This window comes from Haliotis asinina, chromosome 7, assembly GCF_037392515.1.
Source record: "Haliotis asinina isolate JCU_RB_2024 chromosome 7, JCU_Hal_asi_v2, whole genome shotgun sequence".
Classification (NCBI taxonomy): domain Eukaryota; kingdom Metazoa; phylum Mollusca; class Gastropoda; order Lepetellida; family Haliotidae; genus Haliotis; species Haliotis asinina.
The window spans coordinates 13,884,828-13,904,507 of NC_090286.1; the positions used below are offsets into that span (position 1 = coordinate 13,884,828).

Below are 19,680 nucleotides of genomic sequence, written 5' to 3' on the forward strand. Positions count from 1 at the left end.
ACACATAATGAAGAAAAGAAAATTGTTTATTCGCAAATCATCGAACACAACCACCAATTCACCACTCTTCCTGCTCGCTGAGGACTACCAACAGAATATACTATGACTCAATTCGATAAAAATATCAAATTCTGCAATGTCAGCAGACATAGTACACTAGAGTTAACTCCCCTGAAAACACGTAGGGGCACGTATCACCTTGTTTACTTGTGACGTCACAAATCGTGTCACTGCACGCCAGGGTTAGCCAATATAAATGACAGGTGCGCGATTTTACCGGGTAGTTTGTTATCATATCTGTGGACAGGTCTCATTGTGCAAGCAGCTGAACATGTCTTCTCGCAGCCAAAGCCTTAAACGGAAAGCTGTTGCTGACACGAAAGCAAGGGCTAAAAAGGCGAAAGGGGAGACTGATTTGCCGAATAATATGAAATGGACCCAGGCCGGAAAAGAGCTGAAAGGGGTGTGTCCCTTGATTCTGCTTAGCTCGGATACACTAGAAGGGAGGGAGAAGGTTGCTGGATTTGACATCGATTTCACCGTCATACGAACGGCAAGTGGGCGGAAATTTGCAACGGGTACGACCGATCACGGTTTATTATGTAGCGCTATTTCACTCGAAGTGGGATTTTACGAGCTTGCTGCCACACCTTCCGATGGAAGCAGCTAACTAGTACAAGCTGTCAATCAACATGCAAATGAGATTCGTGACCTTAGCAGAAGAGTGACCTCAGTTCTCGCGCCTTTATTTTGACGTACTATGACTGGTCAGATATTGATGGAGCACAATATTTTGCATGCGCAGCGTCCTGATAACTGACTTGTAGATTTTAAGCATTAAATTCAAATGTAAATTGAAACTTACGACGCTATTATGGTTACATGCATTTTGTGATAATATGATTGATCTCATGGAAAAATGACACTATGTACCAATGTTTAGAATGATATGCATTAATTATCACATAGCACATCTCCACTACCCTTAACATCATGTATCAACACTGCTTTACATATGATATTTATGACTTAATTGAGCAACATATGATAACATGTTGAACATTATTTTAGATAGGGTGTGAAACAATGTTGGTCCAAGGGTGCTATGAATACTGACAGGAATATATATGTTTAAGGAATATTGTTTGCTCTGATTTCACAATGACTGTAGTTTGTACTGTATGTACTAGGTGGAAATGTCTCTTTTTCATATTTTTTTTACATGTATCTGTACATTTATTAAACTTTTAGAATGGTCAAGGTGTAAATGAGCGAAGTTGCTGAACATCTGCGGTCACTGTGGTGCCAAGCCCCATTTTTTGCATGTCCATTTAAGTGGAATTCCAGACGATACAGTGCAGTACACTGGATGTCATGAAACATTGACCTGGTTTGCTGATAGTTTATCTGGAAAGGAGATCCTGGGTAGGATAGCTCTTCAGCAACCCATGCTTGCCATAAAAGGCAACTATGCTTGTTGTAAGAGGTGACTAACAGGATTGGGTGGCGAGACTTGCTGACTTGGTTGACATGCCATTGGTTCGCATTTGCACAGATTGATGCTCATGCTGTTGATCACAGGATTGTCATGTTGAGACTTGATTATATTCTGTCATATAGCTGGAATATTGCTGAATCTGGTTTAAAACTAAACTCACTCACCTGCCTGTAAATGTATTTTGTCCTGCACATATGGAAAATTGATTTTATGTTATATAACATGTGCTACCTTTACTACACTCACTCGACCCATGAAGGTCCCGGGGTAGCACAGGCCTTCAGCAACTCATGCTTGCCATAAAAAGCCACACTGCATGTTGTAAGAGGCGACTAATGGGAGCGGGTGGTCAGACTTACTGACTTGGTTGACACATGTCATCGGTTCCCAATGGCGCAGACCGATACTCATGTTGTTGGTCACTGGATTGTCTGGTCCAGACTCGATTATTTACAGACCGCCCCCATATAGCTGGAATATTGCTGATAAATGTGGCATAAAACTGAACTCACTCACTCTCTCACTCACTCGCTCACTGTGTCTCCAATAGGTGCTAAGGACTGGGAGTTCTGGGATGACAGTGTCCCAGCAAAGATGAAGGAACTTGATGAAGATGGGTTCCGAGTTGTCTTCTTCACAAACCAAGCAGGGATTGAGAAAATGAAAGTGAAACCAGCTGAAATCAAGGATAAGATTGAAGCCATCATCACAGCACTAGACATCCCTGTGCTGGTGAGTTGTGTACTGTATCTCTTCTCGAGAAGATTCACACTGATGTGGCTTTGGTGTCTTTCTTTGTTTATGAATGAATCAAAATACAGTGAGGAAACATTTAGTGTTAGCTGGTTGCAGTGGTTTCGTTGTGACCTGTGTATAATTGTGTTGACCAAGCACACAAGTGATTAGCAGCATATTCATCTTTCATTTCCATTGTGTTGACATCATGAAGTCAGGTCCCAGCATTGATGCAGCGTATCCAACAGGGGCCACAGTGTTGACATCATGATGTCAGGTCCTAGCATCGATGCAGCGTGTCCAACAGGGACCACAGTGTTGACGTCATGACGTCAGGTCCCAGCATCGATGCAGCGTGGCCAACAGGGACCACAGTGTTGACGTCATGACGTCAGGTCCCAGCATTGATGCAGCATGTCCAACAGGGGCCACAGTGTTGACGTCATGACGTCAGGTCCAAGCATCGATGCAGCATATCCAACAGGGGCCACAGTGTTGACGTCATGATGTCAGGTCCTAGCATCGATGCAGCGTGTCCAACAGGGGCCACAGTGTTGACATCATGACGTCAGGTCCCAGCATCGATGCAGCGTGGCCAACAGGGACCACAGTGTTGATGTCATGACATCAGGTCCCAGCAGCGATGCAGCATGTCCAACAGGGGCCACAGTGTGACGTCATGACGTCAGGTCCCAGCATCGATGCAGCATATCCAACAGGGGCCACAGTATTGACATCATGACGTCAGGTCCCAGCATCGATGCAACGTGTCCAACAGGGGCAACAGTGTTGACATCATGACGTCAGGTCCCAGCATCGATGCAGCGTATCCAACAGGGGCCACAGTGTTGACATCATGAAGTCAGGTCTCAGGATCGATGCAGCGCGTCCAACAGGGACCACATGGTTGAACAACTTCTGGATCCAGATCTCCCTCTTTGTAGACACTTGTAAAGATCAACTATACACAGATTATCTTTCAAAACACCTCACATTCCATTGTTGGTAATTTTGTTTGTTTGTTGCATTTTGATGCCTTGGTCGATGTATTGGACCAAGTGTTCATTAGCCAGAGCAATTGATATTCTTTATTTTTTCATATCTTTGCATCGAATTTAATGACAGAGAATCTGGTTAGTTACCTGTGATGATGTTAGTATGTCTTTTTCAGGCATTCATCTGCACAGGTAACAACCACTTCCGGAAACCAAGCACCGAGATGTGGAACTACTTTGTGGAGAACTGCAATGGGGGGGTGGAGGTTGGTGAACTTTACTGTCTGAGAGGTCATCTCATTTATGTTTGAACTGTTGGTAGCCTCTGAAATTGATCATGTAGAATTTGTATTTGAAAATAGGTTTTGTTCTTCATTGTCATGTAAAATGTGTATGTGCAGGTGTTGTGTTGTGTCATCAGGTGGACCTGGAGGAGAGTGTGTATGTGCAGGTGTTGTGTTGTGTCATCAGGTGGACCTGGAGGAGAGCGTGTATGTACAGATGTTGTGTTGTGTCATCAGGTGGACCTGGTGGAGAGCATGTATGTGCAGGTGTTGTGTTGTGTGATCAGGTGGACCTGGAGGAGAGCATGTATGTGCAGGTGTTGTGTTGTGTGATCAGGTGGACCTGGAGGAGAATGTGTATGTGCAGGTGTTGTGTTGTGTCATCAGAAGGACCTGGAGGAGAATGAGTATGTGCAGGTGTTGTGTTGTGTCATCAGGTGGACCTGGAGGAGAGTGTGTATGTGCAGGTGTTGTGTTGTATCATCAGGTGGACCTGGAGGAGAGTGTGTATGTACAGGTGTTGTGTTGTATCATCAGGTGGACCTGGAGGAGAGTGTGTATGTACAGATGTTGTGTTGTATCATCAGGTGGACCTGGCGGAGAGTGTGTATGTACAGGTGTTGTGTTGTATCATCAGGTGGACCTGGAGGAAAGTGTGTATGTTGGGGATGCTGCAGGAAGGGCCAAGAACTGGGCGCCAGACAAACCCAAGGATTTCTCCTGTAGCGACCGCATGTTTGCTGCCAACATTGGGATCAGTAAGTGACAATCTGGCTGGAGCCTCTCACCTCTCTCTTTCATCAAGAATAACTGATGTTTATCTTGACTGAAGCAGTTGATATGCCACATCTGAAAGATTTTCTAAATGACAAATGCTCATGCAAGTATAGTATTGCACAACTGGGGAGACATGAAAAGTGATGGAGTGATGTGTCCTTGTTGGGGATGACAAAAAAGGGACTTTGATGTTTCAGACTTCAAAACCCCGGAGGAGTTCTTCTTGAATGAGAAACCAGCCAAGTTTGAATGGGGATCCCTGAACCCTGTAGAGTATCTGAAAAGTGCACCAAAAGCGGGTAAAAAGACCTACCACAGTGATGTGAGTAACTCCCTCCCCTGGCCATTGTTATCTCCCCTTGATTCAATGTCATGTCAGGTTAGACACATCATATAATGTCTAATGTTTGAACAAGACTTCCAAATACAATGAGACATACTTATGCTTATGAGGAAACGTTTCGTTTTAAGCACATTTGCACTACATTCTGACATTTAATTTTGTATTTAGTCTCAGGAGATGGTTATAATGGTGGGACCCCCAGCTTGTGGAAAGAGCACCTTGAGGAAACAGTACCTGGAGAAACATGGCTACGTTGCTGTCAACAGGGACACCATGGGCACTGTAGAGAAGTGTATTAAGGTGAGGAGATAGAGAAGTTCTTCTCCAGCTGTGGTGAAGTGTATCACGGTGAGGAGATAGAGAAGTTCTCCATGGGTTAGTGCTGACTCAGCCACATCCAGCGTTCACTCTTGTTAGAAAGTTGGGGTTCTTGAATGTGACGTTTGAAAAAGTGAGATCCTTTATAAAAGTGCCTCCTGACCTTGTGAATTAGATAATTTTATTACATTTATCTCTATCCTACAGTATAAGTATTTGCTCTAGTTGACTCCACTTAAAGTGGACAGAGCATGTGCCCACCCACTATGTCCCTAGGACCTGTGACTCCACTTCGAGTGGACAGAGCATGTGCCCACCCACTATGTCTCGCGAACCTGTGACTCCACTTCAAGTGGACAGAGCATGTGCAAAGCCACTATGTCCCTTGGACCTGTTTGCATACTCACACAACCAGAATAAAACTAACAAGAAGGGGACACCATGGTCCTGTGATTGGTAATATTGTTGCAGGGGAATCCAACACAATTTTAAAAAGTTATTTTTGTGTTTTCATATGGTTGAACTGCTAGGACTGTGTTGTGTGTGTTTTTAATGATCTACTTCCCAACAGGCAGCAAAGGAGGCTCTGAGTTCAGGGAAAAGCGTCGTCGTTGACAACACAAACCCATCAGTAGATGCCAGATCAAAATTTATTGCCCTGGCAGAAGATGAAGGTGAATATGATAATACCTATCTTGTAATTACGTACATATTGCTGAGTTCAGTCATAAGGCGGATTACAATAAGAAATATAGTGGATCTAAATAACACTGTGCCATCATGTTCTATAGTGAGATTCAGTCTGTGTATGTTCTGTGGTGATGTCACTATACAAACTCTAGTGATGTACATCACCTTATAGACATCTCTAAGCACGTCTCTTTTTCCTTGTATCTCTATAATTGTAGGATAAAACTATGGCATTGCTACACAATGATGAAAGAATAAAGAAACTGTAAGAAATGCACATTTGTGCAAACACATAGAATTTAGGTCTGATGAATGATGTCCATTATTTTTAGTTAAGACATACGAGCATATCCATTCTCCATGCTGGTGCACTTACAATGTCAAGTGTTTGCAGGAATCCCGTGTCGGTGTTTCTGGATGCAGACCTCCCCCGAGCTGTACAACCACTTGAACTTGGTCAGACAGAACCAGACCAATGGAGAAGTGAGAAGGATTCCAGGTGTTGGATATGCAGTCTTCAAGAAAAGCTTTCAGGAACCAACAAAAGATGAAGGATTTTCAGAAATTCTAAAAATTGACTTTGTTCCCCATTTTAACAACAAGCGTGATGAGGCCTTATTCAAACAGTGGACGACTGGAGGTCACTAGACAAGCTAAGCTTACAAGCTGGCAGCTGCCTAATGTGTTCACCTTACAAACCATTTCAAGATATTATTGTTTTTATGAAAGTAGAATAATTGTATTTGTTTGACTGTTTTTGCTCAGGGAGTATTCTTCAGCTGTTTAGAGAATGAATGAGTGAGTGCTGAAACTGGTAGATTGTTTTTACTTTTAGTGTGATCTCCCGTGATAGATTTTGTTTGCAATTGAACATTTTGTTCATGAATGTAGTTATAAGTGAAAACAATTTTTAATTCACAGTTCTGTTTAGTTTGAAGTTCTTGAAATAGGTAAATGCCCCAACTTGACACTAGCAAAGAGCATATGTTTGACAAGAGATTGTTTCCCACACCAGAACATAACAATATCAGAGTTAAAACAGATATGAATATCAAGTTAAAGATGTTTACAAGGTATGTTAACAAATAGTTGTTGTTCAACACTGATGGTAAGACATTGTCATGTTTCAATTTATAGCTGATAACAGTGTCGCAGTGCTGGCAACGAGGACTCTCTGGTGGTTCTGTTTCCTGAACTTCTTGTAGTTTAATGTACCGCTTAGGCTGGTTCCTACCAGCGCAACCTGTGAAGATCCGGGTTAGATTATTGGCCTTCAGTAACCCAAGCTTGTTGTAAGAGGCGACTCACTGGATCGGGTGGTCAGACTCGCAGATTTAGTTGACACATGTCATCGGTTCCCAATTGGGCAGATCAATGCTCGTGTTGTTGATCACAGAATTATCTTGTCCAAACTCGATATTGATGACGGCCATATAACTGGAATATTGCTGATGGTGGTGTAAAAGTGAATTCACTCCTGCCAATGTCGTCACAAATGTAGCTAGCATCACACAGTGCTAATTTTCACTTGTATAACTTCTTAGTGATGGTATCGTGTTACTTTTGGAAAAAGGACAGATGCATTCAACTACTTTGAAGCTCTTCATTCCCGTTCTTCACGACAGTGGTTGTGTACATTGATATATTTTCATTATTTTAAAATGTATACTTTTTAAATTTTTATTTTTTATGGGCAAAGCCCTGGTATTTTTGACGTGCCTAATTAAAACAATATTCAGAATGTTGTTCATCATGTTGCAATGTTGAATAATAAATTGTTTCAATGTTAAACTGATGTGTTTTGATCTGTTAACCAGCTCCGTAAAATGGCTTAGTCAGCAGTGTAAATAAATTGAGAGTGCTTCGTATACAACTTTGACATGTGGTTTCAGACTCAAGGAGACACTGGTGTCACAGATCGATGAAGGCACCTCAGTGATTAACATTACATTATGACAGAGGAATACAGGGACATAATGGCATCATTTGTCATTTACAAATGTTTCATATCAGGATTCTGATGAGATAATAATAATAAATAATGTGTGCATTACAAGGTGAATGCTCATAGCACAAACAGTATAAGCCAGCATATTATTACCCCGGATAACCCAAGCTACCTGTTAGGTGCTAGAAGGTTACAGTCACATGACTTATCTCACCAGGTACCCATTTTCTGCTAGGTGAAGAGAGGCAATTTTAAATAAACTCACTTGCCTAAGGTGAGATCACACGTATCACATGTGTTTGGTTGTTAAGCAGGACTGAAGTCCTAGAAACTCTTGGGGGTCAAGCTGCCAAACACAGTCACCCATCCAAGGACTGTCCGAGTTCAGCGTTGCTTAACTTCAAGTGACTTGTGACTGGAGTTCCATGCACAGGACCACACACCACACACAACTGTCTGCTTCAGTTTATGCATGAAGTGCAGCACTTTTCAGTACTTGTGTCATGACTGTCTGTAAATAACTTGCCTTGCAGTCAAACTAGTGGCTGATGTTCCGATCGCTATGACTGTAATCCATGTGATGGCTGGAATGCAAGTTCTGGAACCAAGTATTTGTTGTTGAACACTGCACACTGCAATATTTCAGCTATATGCAGGTGGCCTGTAAATCATCGTATCTTGACACGTCAATCTAAAGGTCGACATTATGAAAATGAATGTGCACATGTAGGATACAGTGACATGCATGAACCAATCTCTGGCCACCTGATACACTCAGTAGCCTCTAATGAGAGAGTGAGCTAGTACTTAAAGTCACAACAGCTTCTAAAGACAAGCACAAGCTGCTGGTGGCCAGTGCAAAGCATGACTTTCTCCACTGGGTGTCATTGACATATTATTTGGATACCTAAATAATAGGGTTTTACCTTGGCCCTCAAAAGTGAGGGTCCAGGGCACCTATCAAAGAGATGAGGAGATGAGGTTCTCGAGATGGTGTTGTTTACTGTACATTCAGATAATTACTTCAAAGGCTGGAATGAATTATGTCATGAATGATTCTTAAAATAACAGACACAGATAACTGAGCGAAAGTTGCCTGGATTAATCCCCACTTCTGACTTGGTGTAAAAACTTCTAGAGTACAGGACACAACCCTGTGCACTTTAAAGAATCCAATGGTAGGTGCCCAGATGGTGGACACAAACACGTTCAGCCAAATAGTTGTGGGTATAGTGACGTGCAGTATCATTTGACAAAATACTGCGACTGTGTCCCAGAGTACCCACCAAGCTGCAAACAGATACCTTGTCATAATGAGTATGTGTGATAACTCACTAACAGGCAGCATGAACTGAATACTCCCCAGGGAGCTGAGTTGGTTGCAGGAATGACATAGAAGAAAGACATGTATTTGAACATGTTCTAGTTGCTTGTACTTGATGGTTACAGCAGCAGCCTTTACACTGATTGACATTTCCAGTTTTCATTGCATGTTTTGGTGCGTGATTCAATTTTAAGTCACAATGCTTGCTGTTTGTATGTCTGTAATTGGCATAGTCTTGATCACCCATTTACAGGTGTGATGAATTCACGGTAGTTATCTGGATTCATGTTGATCCAGATGAGCTTGATATGACTTGTGACTTTGTTCCAATGAAGCAATCTTTCCACATGAGAAGAAGAAAATATTTTGGCAAAATAATATGCCTATTGATGATTAAAACCACAGTATCTAAAAAAAATATTTATTCATAAATATATTAAGTTACATAATAAAGGCTCTTTCAGGAGTATTGCATATAATGAATATAAATATCAACAAATTTAATTAATTGATACAAATATGTTATGTATTACCATATGGACACAACAAGCGCAGTGCACACCCCCACCCTTGGAATGGAACCTCCTAGTGTGTACAACCTATCGCTGCGCCTGAAAGGCTCTTTCAGGAGTATTGCATATAATGAATATAAATATCAACAAATTTAATTAATTGATACAAATATGTTATGTATTACCATATGGACACAACCAGCGCAGTGCACACCCCCACCCTTGGAATGGAACCTCCCAGTGTGTACAACCTATCGCTGCGCCTGAAATGGCAAGCGAAACCTCACAAACTAGCAACAACCGTCACCGGTAAGAAAAAACATTTGATATTACCAGAATTTATGTTTCATACCCTCAACTAAGTTATTAATGCTCTAATATAAAAAGAAACCCAGCAAACACCTATAATAACTAGCTCCTGCTACACATGCACTGGTTCATTCTCCTAAGAATGTGACATGACTTGAAATGCTCAATGCAGATAAACTATGAAATGTTTTCCTCAGGTTTAATATAACCCCTGTCATAAGTGTATGATGTTCACAACTCATCTTGGCAAATGCACCCACATACAGACCTGTTACAGGCTTTCATCATGACCAGGATCCAGATGCTGTTTTCTCATTAAGTGTGGTGACTTGTCAAAAGAGTGTTCATAGCAGTTGTGTTTCCTGCCTATGAAATATGGTTTGCATATAACACATACTGTTTTTTCACAGCAAACATGGCTCACCCCAGCTTCATAGTAAACTGGAAATAACTACAGGAGACTTAAATTTCCCTGAGTGTTTTGTAACACTCCTTCAGAAAAATCCATGACACCACTTTTGGTATAAAGGCAAGACATTATGTTTCAATGTTTCTCATTGCCTTTGGTTGATAGCATGGTCTGGTCTTACACAGACCATGGCGCAGTTTGGCACAATGTAGTATATTATGCAAAAAATAAAGCTAGCAAGACAAGGGTAGCATCATATTCATCACCGAGCTAAATATATTATAAATGGGCTTAAGTCAAAGTTTTTATACATGACACTGGTGCAACTTCAAAATGAAACTAGCATGTAACAGTCTTAAAAAACACATGTAGTTACAAATAGAAAGATATTTGAATTCAACCAGAATTGGTAGAATCATGTTGAATAAAAAATTCCCTGAGGTTTCACATGTTGATGATTTCCAACTATTTGATGCCCAGGTACAACCCACTTTACTATATGGATCAGAAGTGGGGGATTTCAATGCTACGATTACTTGGCGAGATTACATCTTATGGCTTGCAAGACGTTTTTATGTGTTGGAACTGCTACTCCAAATTGTATGGTTTACAGTGAATGCAGGAGACACCCCATACATATTAATTCACAAATACGATGCCTTAAATACTGCTTTAAGATTCTGATAATGCCTGAAAGTAGTCTACCAAAAATATTGTATAATATGATGGTTCATCTAGATAATATGGGTAAAACATCTTGGGCATCACATATAAGAAATCTTCTGTTTTCTCATGGGTATGGTCTGGTATGGATAAGCCAGGGTGTTGGGGATGATGTTTTTAAAAGAATTTTATGATCCAGCAATAAATATGTTTTATCAGGAATGGCATTTCACTCAGAAAGTAGCCCTCGTTATGAATTATATAGAACATTTAAAACTCTAATACAATCTGAATTGTATTTATCTAAAGTAACTTTTAACTGTAATAGAAACATATTTGCCAAATACAGGACAGGCTTGTTGGACTTAATGGTAAATAAAGGCCGAAAACTGTCCATCCCAAAATGTGAAAGAATATGTCCTTTTCGCAATTCTTCAGTTGAAGATGAAGTACATTTTACCCTTCACTGTCCATCTTATGAAGATTTACGTTACAATTATATCCCAGAACACTATCTATCGAAACCATCATTGATAGCTTGTACTAGTATATTAACAACTAATAATGAATCCGCCCTTTGTAACCTAGCTCTCTATGTTCAGTATGCATTTATTTGTCATAACAAGTGCATACAATCAATCATGTCCTAATGTATATCCCTACAACACGTATCATAACGCTGTATGCAAAAATACAATAAATGACAGTCTTGTCTTGTCTGTCTTGATGTGCTGTATCACATGAACGGAAACCGAGCGGGAGTCAGGCCCTGGGAAAGGAGTACAGGACAACAGCTCCAGCAAACCTGTCTCCTCTACTGCTGTGTAGTGCACTGACTACCAGATTCACCTGAAGGGAAGACAGACACAGTAAACATGACAGCATTGGTCTTGAGTGAGTGAGTTTAGTTTTAGGCAGCTTCTAGAAATATTCCAGCAATATCACAGTGTGGAACCTCACAAATGAGCTTCAGATATTGTACCCATGTGGGGGATCGAAGCCTGAGCTTTGGCATGACAATCAAGTCCTCTAACCCATTGCCCCTTGTCAGGAAAGAGGGTATAAGGTACTTTCTAAGGTAAGTGTATATTCTACCTACATACTCCTAGTCTGTAAAAATTATACACATCTAATGACATCCTCCTGTTCTCCTCATGGGCCTTGAAAAAGTTGATTACCTCTCACCAGGGACATTCTTCAAAATATCATTCTCAAAATATTTATACAGGCCTTGAGATATTCTGTAGAAAATCCGAGTATTTTGTAGGAGTTCTTTGCTTGAGATTATATTTGCATATGAACACAATCAATCAAACAACCAAACAACGGATGCCTCCTTATTGTTTCAGTGGATCATCCAGCAACTTGCCGTCTGCTCAGCTGGCAGGCAGGGAACCACAAGGCTGCTGATGAACTGATACACCACTCTAAGAAGCTCTTGCCTAATTACATGTACGCCAACAAGAGATATCTGACATCCCATTCTCCACACACTGCTGTTAACATCCTTTGTGTTCACACATGTGGGACTATTTATACACATACCAACAGATATATTCATCACCATAACAAGAAGACTTTGTGAAAACACATACTGTATGTTTTGATTTGACAACAGCTATATTTGTCCCAAATCGTGCTCCATCTTCTCCAAACTTCAGTTCGTAAGAAGCCTGAAATTACAACTAGAAATCAACCCACAGGAACATAAAGAAGAAGAGTCATCAGAAGATGACATATCCTCCCAGCCCCAACATATTTGACATATCAGGACAAATCATCTGACAGTTACTTAATGTATTTTTAGACTAAGTTTGAATCATTTCCATGGAAATCATGAAAAATATAAATGCCATATTTCTGTAAACAGCAAAAGGTACAACTTCAAGATCTATCTCATATATCTGCCAAGATCTGTTGAATGATGTAAAATGCTTTTTGAGTAGTGCTCCAGAAACAAAGCCCTTCCCTCCATTTTGAGACCGAATTGTTTTCATGGAAACCGGGAAAAATAAAAAAGCCAAAAATATGTAAATAGCTAAAGGCACCACTTTAGGTTCTGACTGACATATCTACAAGTTTTGCAGGAAAATATTGAATGGTCTTAGAGTTCTGCTCAGGAAACAAAGCCCATATCTGCATTTTGGGACTAAGTCCGAAAAGTTTCAATGGAAACCAAGAAAATATTAAATGACAAATTCCTGTAAATAGCAAAAGGCACCACTTTGGGGTTTGCCACACATATCTACCAAGTTTTGATGAAAGATATTAAAGAGTTTTCTCACTTTTGAGACTAAGTCCAAATGTTTCCATGGAAACCGACAAAACAGTAAATCACAAGGACCTGTAAATAGCAAAAGGCACCACTTTGGGTTCTGACTGATATATCTACCAAGTTTTGCAGAAAAATATTGACAGTTTTTGAGTTATGCTACAGGAACGAACCCACCCCGCCATTTGGACTAAGACCAAAACGTTCCTTGGAAAACAAAAAAACTGCATGCCAGGGGGAGGCATAACAATACTTCTTCTGTACTTCTGAGTTCATGTTTCTCCACTGACTTCATGCATGTTCACGTCACTGAATCTTTACATGTCCATATTTGGACATCTCCCATCCTCTATGCAGAAATCAAAGTTTTGGTCATGCCCTGCTCTAAATCAGCTATCAAGTATGGCACAACACATTAACAACTGTATTTTGTCCAACTGCAGCTCTCTGGGCACACACAGAGAGAGTTGCCTATACAGGCTGAATGTAAATCAGAATGTTCATTAAAATGAAGACTACTCTTGTGATAAATTCAGACAGAGCTCATAGTATTTACATATTTGTCGTTCTAAATATCTAACAAGTTTGTTTTCAACTTGTTTTATCATCTCATGACTCAAAGATTAGCACTCAGCTCAACAACAAATTAGCTAATGCTGGAGTCAGCGAGTCCTAGTGGCGTCTGTTCACACAAGAACTTAAATTATAAGTTTTAGTTTGTTGTGAAACAACCGGCAGCTGCTATGGCAATGTAGATAATAACTTCCACTTAGACTTGTGACAATGTCTGCCCTCTGACAAGCAGAATTTCTGATACCTGTCTTTGTGTGACCAACCTTTTGTCCTGGACAAGGTTCTATGGCGGAGAGTAGTTTGCAGTCATACAAGGCATTGTTACCAACCAGGAACCCCTTTCCACCATTGAATATAAACACCCGGCCCTCCTCAGCTGTAACATAACATCAAGCCATCTTAGAGGCAAGACTTTTACCTGACATAGCACTGAAATACCTGTCAAATGATTATGATAATGAGTTCTCCAACATCTTTTGGTGGTCCAGGTGTGAGCAGTCGGCTACACTGGCCAATATCCATTTCAGCCAGTGCAAATCTGTAATCATTATCAGATCAAGATTACGGAAAAGAAACTCTTTGGGCTCCTTTGTTTTCTGTTAAAAATAATTCAACAACTGTTTTTCTTGCATTATGTGTTCATTTCTGAGACTAGATGTTGATCTATGAGTTCTGTAGCTCACTCAAAACCTTTCATATTGATATCACCTTCAAATCTCTAGAGCAGACTCCACCAGCCTGTACTTGAACATGCAGCCAATCTCTGTAGCTATATCTACTTTTATACGACTCTTCTGTTGCATCGTTGGTACGGAGTGGGGTGGTGACAATCAGGTCATCTCTGTGGTTATACCTACCTCCATACAACTCTTCTGTCGCATCATCAGTACGGAGTGGGGTGGTGACAATCAGGTCATCTCTGTGGTTATACCTACCTCCATACAACTCTTCTGTCGCATCATCAGTACGGAGTGGGGCGGTGACAATCAGGTCATCTCTGTGGTTATACCTACCTCCATACAACTCTTCTGTCGCATCATCAGTACGGAGTGGGGCGGTGACAATCAGGTCATCTCTGTGGTTATACCTACCTCCATACAACTCTTCTGTTGCATCATCAGTACGGAGTGGGGTGGTGACAATCAGGTCATCTCTGTGGTTATACCTACCTCCATACAACTCTTCTGTCGCATCATCAGTACGGAGTGGGGCGGTGACAATCAGGTCATCTCTGTGGTTATACCTACCTCCATACAACTCTTCTGTCGCATCATCAGTACGGAGTGGGGCGGTGACAATCAGGTCATCTCTGTGGTTATACCTGCCTCCATACAACTCTTCTGTCGCATCATCAGTACGGAGTGGGGTGGTGACAATCAGGTCATCTCTGTGGTTATACCTGCCTCCATACAACTCTTCTGTCGCATCATCAGTACGGAGTGGGGTGGTGACAATCAGGTCATCTCTGTGGTTATACCTACCTCCATACAACTCTTCTGTCGCATCATCAGTACGGAGTGGGGCGGTGACAATCAGGTCATCTCTGTGGTTATACCTACCTCCATACAACTCTTCTGTCGCATCATCAGTACGGAGTTAGGCGGTGACAATCAGGTCATCTCTGTGGTTATACCTACCTCCATACAACTCTTCTGTTGCATCATCAGTACGGAGTGGGGTGGTGACAATCAGGTCATCTCTGTGGTTATACCTACCTCCATACAACTCTTCTGTTGCATCATCAGTACGGAGTGGGGCGGTGACAATCAGGTCATCTCTGTGGTTATACCTACCTCCATACAACTCTTCTGTCGCATCATCAGTACGGAGTGGGGCGGTGACAATCAGGTCATCTCTGTGGTTATACCTACCTCCATACAACTCTTCTGTCGCATCATCAGTACGGAGTGGGGTGGTGACAATCAGGTCATCTCTGTGGTTATACCTACCTCCATACAACTCTTCTGTTGCATCATCAGTACGGAGTGGGGCGGTGACAATCAGGTCATCTCTGTGGTTATACCTACCTCCATACAACTCTTCTGTTGCATCATCAGTACAGAGTGGGGCGGTGACAATCAGGTCATCTCTGTGGTTATACCTACCTCCATACAACTCTTCTGTTGCATCATCAGTACGGAGTGGGGTGGTGACAATCAGGTCATCTCTGTGGTTATACCTACCTCCATACAACTCTTCTGTCGCATCATCAGTACGGAGTGGGGCGGTGACAATCAGGTCATCTCTGTGGTTATACCTACCTCCATACAACTCTTCTGTTGCATCATCAGTACGGAGTGGGGTGGTGACAATCAGGTCATCTCTGTGGTTATACCTACCTCCATACAACTCTTCTGTCGCATCATCAGTACGGAGTGGGGCGGTGACAATCAGGTCATCTCTGTGGTTATACCTACCTCCATACAACTCTTCTGTTGCATCATCAGTACGGAGTGGGGCGGTGACAATCAGGTCATCATACCCGTCAGTATTGAGATCAGCAAACTGACAACAGCAAGCAAAGACAGGGAGTTACACCTACCACTGTAATATTTGTTTGTTGATCAACATCGCACTCAGCAACATTTTATACAAGACAATCTTGTGACCAGACAATCCACTGATCAACAGCATGAGCATCAGTCTGTGTTACAAGATATGGTGACAAGTGTCAACCAAGTCACCTCATATAAAAAGCATGCTTAAGACACTTATTCATGTTAAAGCTTCTTCCTCTGAAATGAGAATAAAAATTCAGTGAAATGGAGCTCTTTAACATACCTAGAGTAGGCGTGGCACATTATGAATTATACACATCATGAATAAACACATCATGAATATACACATCATGAATATACACATCATGAATACACACATCATGAATACACACATCATGAATACACACATCATGAATAAACACATCATGAATATACACATCATGAATAAACACATCATGAATATACACATCATGAATACACACATCATTATTTTTTCAGCATAGTCCTTCTCAACTACTGTCTATATCTCCCCATAATGTTTCACTAAGAAACAACTCATATATCTAACTTCCAATTATGAAGGGGTTCTTTTTGTCATGGGCATTGAGTGATCATTTCTAAAGCTTACTCACCTTGACCTTTGCCCCAAACCTACTATATCGCCTGTCCCCTGGATACAATGCCACCTCGTGTTGCAGTGATGTGATGTTGGTGATGTTGAGGAGATGCACTGCCCCAGCCTGGGTGAACTCAGTATCCACTCGCAACACTTTGCCCTTCACGTCTGTGTATAATAATGGAGACTTGTGTCATATTTCCATTGTCATATTTAAAACAAGAGTCATCAGAAGATGACACATCCCCCCGGCCCCCACATATCTGAAAGGACAAATCGTTTGACAGTTACTTAATCTCTTTGTTTTGCAGAAAAATATTGAAAGTTTTTTTAGTTCTGCTACGGAAATGAAGCCCATCCCTCCACTTTAAGACTAAGGCCAAAAAGTTTCCATTGGAAACCGAAAAAAATGAAATCCCCAAAACCTGTACATGCCAAAAGACACCACTTTAGGTTCTGATCGTTATATCTACCAAGTTTTGCAGAAAAATATTGAATGGTTTTTGAGTTCTGCTGAAGAAACCAAACACACCTCTCACTTTTGAGACTATGCCTGCATTACATGCCGGGCAGATAAAAAATATTCCTATCTCTGCAGTTGAAACAACACTTTGTAGTAATGGTCATCAACAATAGCAGTAACAACTAGGGATTTTAACTTTCACTCACATACTCAGGGAATTAAAGCATACTGAATCCTTAAAGCCACAATGTTATACATTTTTTATGATATTTTGACTTATATTATATATATTAGGGCACTTTAGCTTCCTACTGACGCTACCAACAGCTTCCAAGTGGAGACAACTTGACTATAACCATAATAGAATATAAACAACTCCTTCGCACACTGAAAAGTATTGCAGGTGGTGTTGTCGGGTTTGCTGAACTAGTTTCAATCCCAAATTGTCTGTAGGATATTCGTAAACAGCACTTCAAATGACATAACTCTATGCATGGGGTTTGCTTGAAATAATGTTTGGCTGGTAGAGGACGCAAGAGTTGATTTAATGCAATGGTGTATTAATTCATTTGAACTTTATAATTTAATACTGTAATCTAAATTCGTAATTTTTTTGGGAAAAAATTATATGGTAGGGTTCCTTGGGGCTGATAGTTCCTTTAATGAATTCAATTCATTATTCGCAATCACCAGAATCGAAGAATCATTGTGTTTTTACTTGAATTTTAATCTTATTTATCAGACCAAGGCATGCTAAATGAGACTGTTAGGATAATAGTCAATACTATTATATATATTTGGTTGGTCACAGGTCATTGCCATGACAGTACCATTTTGCGGGACACTGTAGCTCACCTTCTCCAACTGCTGACACAGCGAGTATTGTGTCGCCCCCAGGTAGGGGATGGCCCACATCGAAGCTGGAGCCAAACATCTGGAAATGGTGACTGCCTGAGATTGATACAGGGAGACTGGCCCGCATCACTGGGGTGTTGAACACATTGAACCGTCCAATACTCTGGGTATCGTTGACATCATAAGAACAGTTGTATCTGTAGGACCGAGTTGTGTGGCCATTTCATGTTTTTTTCAAGACTTTTCAATGCTTTAAAATGGCAATTCAAGGCTCTTCTAGTAGCAACATCATGTTTGTATACACTAAAATAACAAATGCAGTATGAACAACACAAATTTTCAGGATAATTATCACAACGAACAAATGAAATTATTAAGTCTGTCATAAACTTGATAATTATGTATTTGTACAAATGTAAAGCTTTTCATGTTATTGATGTTTTTCAAAGTTGATACTAAGAATCAAGGGTTTTCAAGAGAGGGCATGAACTTCAAGGTTTTTTGAACCCTGTATGAACCTTGCTAGAGCTTGTTTAGTTGGTGCCATAGCAACTAATTTGGCACACTTTAACAGTAAATATGTCATGGTTTAAGAATGTCACCTTCCAACAGACAAACATGACTGTAATACTAATGTTTGCTTCAAGACTGACATTCGTCACCACCAACCCCTGAACATGTGTCAAGTAGAAGTACTTGCAGACTAGCATGTGACTCCCCCTTCAGGTTCTTCCTGCAGACAAACAGGAACAGCAAGATGTCAGTACTTACAAGCTACATTTTCTGAAGGTGGGCTGACTGGCCATCAGTAAGTGCTGACCGTTGGAGTGTTGCCTGACCAACATGTCTTGTCCAAGCCAGCCATAGTCCTGCAATGTCAGCAGGAGGACTGCATCATATTGTAAGTCTACAGTCGACACCATTCATTACACACTAAGTTAATGAGGCACACACACACACAGACATTCCTGAAACTGGAGCTGTAACTTCACCAGACGGAACAGGGAAGTATCTTAGTTCAGCCACACTTAATTCTCACCAGCTTTGTAACAGAACAAAGAATACAGCAAACCCTTAGTACTGAATAGTATAATCAAACAGAGTACTCATTTTAAACTTGGCAAGACCACTGTTATTCCCAGTTTACTGTATCAAAAAAGTCAGTTTGAACAACACTGCATATTTATAACTCATATTCATCAGCTGTCAGCTTCCAAAATCAGGTAGTGTATAACACTGGATAACTGTGTCACCAAACTCATTGTGTGCTAACACCGAAAGTAAATAAAGGTGATGTATGTTGACCTTCTTAAGAAATGTGTTGTGAGCGAGTTTAACTTTAGCCTGCTTTTAGCAATATTCTATTAACATCAAGGTGGGGGACACCAGAAATGGGCTAGTCATGCTGTACCCATGTAGGGAATTGAACCTGGGTGTTTGGAATAACGAGCGAACACTTTAACCACTTGGCTACCCCACCACCCCTTGAAATTTAGAAACACTGTCTTCTTCCTCAACCAACTACAACACCAAGAGTGTAACTTGACATAAATACACAGAGGTGTCATATGGGCCCTACCAACTAATAAATATCATAC

The 19,680-nt window shown here is 41.0% G+C and overlaps 2 protein-coding genes across 2 annotated transcripts in view; one reads left to right on the forward strand and one right to left on the reverse strand.

Moving 5' to 3' along the window:
• Window positions 1-193: 193 nt before the first annotated feature.
• Window positions 194-7,431, forward strand: LOC137290938 (uncharacterized protein F21D5.5-like). The gene is made up of 8 exons (XM_067822153.1): window positions 194-578; window positions 2,049-2,230; window positions 3,405-3,494; window positions 4,150-4,270; window positions 4,487-4,611; window positions 4,801-4,932; window positions 5,522-5,624; window positions 6,035-7,431. The coding sequence occupies exons 1-8, from the start codon at window positions 257-259 to the stop codon at window positions 6,286-6,288; spliced, it is 1,329 nt and encodes a 442-aa protein (XP_067678254.1). The 5' UTR covers window positions 194-256; the 3' UTR covers window positions 6,289-7,431.
• Window positions 7,432-9,319: 1,888 nt separating this feature from the next.
• LOC137290589 (phosphatidylinositol-glycan-specific phospholipase D-like) overlaps window positions 9,320-19,680 on the reverse strand; it is a 29,969-nt gene continuing 19,608 nt past the window's right edge. The window contains exons 19-25 of the mRNA XM_067821632.1: window positions 18,854-18,951; window positions 18,083-18,279; window positions 16,781-16,932; window positions 16,068-16,155; window positions 13,914-14,026; window positions 12,401-12,478; window positions 9,320-11,654 (exon numbers count right to left, since the gene is read on the reverse strand). Of these exons, the coding sequence (XP_067677733.1) occupies window positions 11,568-11,654; window positions 12,401-12,478; window positions 13,914-14,026; window positions 16,068-16,155; window positions 16,781-16,932; window positions 18,083-18,279; window positions 18,854-18,951 (813 nt within the window). The 3' untranslated portion in view covers window positions 9,320-11,567. The remainder of the gene's footprint in view (window positions 11,655-12,400; window positions 12,479-13,913; window positions 14,027-16,067; window positions 16,156-16,780; window positions 16,933-18,082; window positions 18,280-18,853; window positions 18,952-19,680) is intronic.